General features: G+C 39.1%; 1 protein-coding gene across 1 annotated transcript in view; it reads right to left on the bottom strand.

Annotated features, from left to right (window-relative positions):
* The window catches only part of LOC101852886, a gene marked incomplete at its 3' end in the record, with an annotated part of 4,546 nt that extends 2,811 nt beyond the window's left edge, over positions 1 to 1,735 (bottom strand). Inside the window, 1 exon segment of the mRNA XM_005110529.3 lies at positions 1,188 to 1,735. Coding sequence (XP_005110586.2) covers positions 1,188 to 1,204 — 17 coding nt within the window.
* Between the last annotated feature and the right edge of the window lie 238 nt (positions 1,736 to 1,973).

Below are 1,973 nucleotides of genomic sequence, written 5' to 3'. Positions count from 1 at the left end.
ATATATATATTTATCTATCTCTATCTATCTACCTATCTATCTCTTTGTCTCTCTCCCCTTCTCTTTCTATATATCTCTCTCTCCCTCTCCCTCTCTCTCTCTCTCTCTCTCTCTCTCTCTCTCTCTCTCTCTCTGTGTGTGTGTCTCTCTTTGTCTCTCTGTAGAAGTAAAATCAAAAGTAGCCTTGTGGATCAGTCAGTGTATTACTGTTACACTTATATCTAGATCTAAATCGGTCTTGTTTCGTCTTATTCTAACTGTATTGCATACAATGATAATATGTCACGACGCGGTGGAATCAGGCGCTCGTCAATGTTTGGGTATATTGAGTTATGGATATCACCTTAAAGCCTGTTCATTTGCCTTCATTTTGGTGAAAAAAAATCCATCTGTGTTGAACAGAAGTCGAAATATTTGCGATTGAAGAAGGTCGGGGTCGCCTGGTTTCAGAGGTAAAATTTTCGAGAAATTGACTGCCAAAGTTTAGTAGCTTCCTTAGCCTGAGAGTCCTCAGAAACTGAAAGTTTATATTTCTGTGCCTCTTATCAGATCAATGCTTTTAAGTAAAATCCACACAAAAATATATTTCTAAATGGACTTAAAAGGTGATGAGCCAATATAAAAAAAAGAAGAGAAAAAAAACATTCGAAAAAAATGCCCAACGTCCATAAAAATGCAGATTTCTTTAATTGATTTCATTATTTTGACGAATGCATGCTTTCACCACGATGCCTCACAATATTTTTTAACAAACCTTGGCCTCGAATGAGAGAAAACTCCACAGCGAGAATACAACTCGAGAGTCACCACAGATTGTGAAATTCACGAACGCTTCTGGCGATATTTGAAAATGAAGATCGCGAATCCCCACACTTTTATTTTTAAAGAATGACCCCCAACGCTGAAACAAAATGTACTTTAATATCATTCCTTAAATGTACTGGAATAGATTTTGTCTATTTGGTTTATGTCTTGACCGGAAAATATCAGATACAGTCAGTTTTTCCCCTCCCCTGTACAATTTGCTCCGTGTGGAATTCAGAGTGTTTTCAGGCGACCGACGATAGTATTTTCTCACAGAAAAAAGAAAGTGTGTATAGAAATTTAATATTGCCCTTGCAAACCAACTTCGCTATAAAAGTTAGTATCCTACAATCGACAATATTACTCGAGCATTTCACACTTACCGTTTCCTAGCTATCATTTAACACAATAGAATAAAATAAAAGCAATGCATCCACAGTGAGTGAATTACGTCTTCATGAGCTGAATGATTTCATCTCCTCTTTCGATGTGTCTGGATTTGATTGATCTTGGTATGCACCACTGTAGCCTTTGCAAGGCGACCCTAAAGATAAGCCATTCACAGAATAAAACACTGCCACTACCACTACCAGCTCAAATCTATATCCTTTTCTACGCCTACGTAAGGGTGTTTAATCTGACAAGCTTCAAACAGCCCTCTAGTGGAACGAGTACGTTGACCAGCTAGCAGCTAGCTAGGAGTTGTGTATAGACCTATTCTAAAATTGACTAAAGTCACCAGATCACAGCAAAGGCTACTAGATCTACCCCACCTAGGGCAATGACGAATGCATGAATTCTATGACTCAGATCGACCCATAGACGTGTAGTATCCTAGATCATGCACTCTGAAGTATTTCCGGTTCACTATACAGGGCATTTTTAAATCCAAAATATACATGTAAATAAAAGGAAGGGAAGTCACCGCGTGTGCTCGACTTGATAGCGAGTCTGGAGCTTTGTTAAACGTGTTCATTCATCTTTTTGGTGTAGTTATGGGCCCAGTGGTGTACACGCTACGCAGTGAAGCTTTTTTTTTTTTAAATAACGAAAAATGGCGGCCATTACAGTGCATGATCCAGGTGAACGAGTCTCTGGATCGATCAGAGTAACAAAGAAAGAGAACGTGAGCGCGGGCGAGGACGAATTGGCGTGTCGACGAATTTATG

The sequence above is a fragment of the Aplysia californica genome, unplaced genomic scaffold, assembly GCF_000002075.1.
Source record: "Aplysia californica isolate F4 #8 unplaced genomic scaffold, AplCal3.0 scaffold00905, whole genome shotgun sequence".
In the NCBI taxonomy this organism is placed as follows: Eukaryota; Metazoa; Mollusca; class Gastropoda; order Aplysiida; family Aplysiidae; genus Aplysia; species Aplysia californica.
This window is presented reverse-complemented; position numbering and strand designations above follow the sequence as displayed.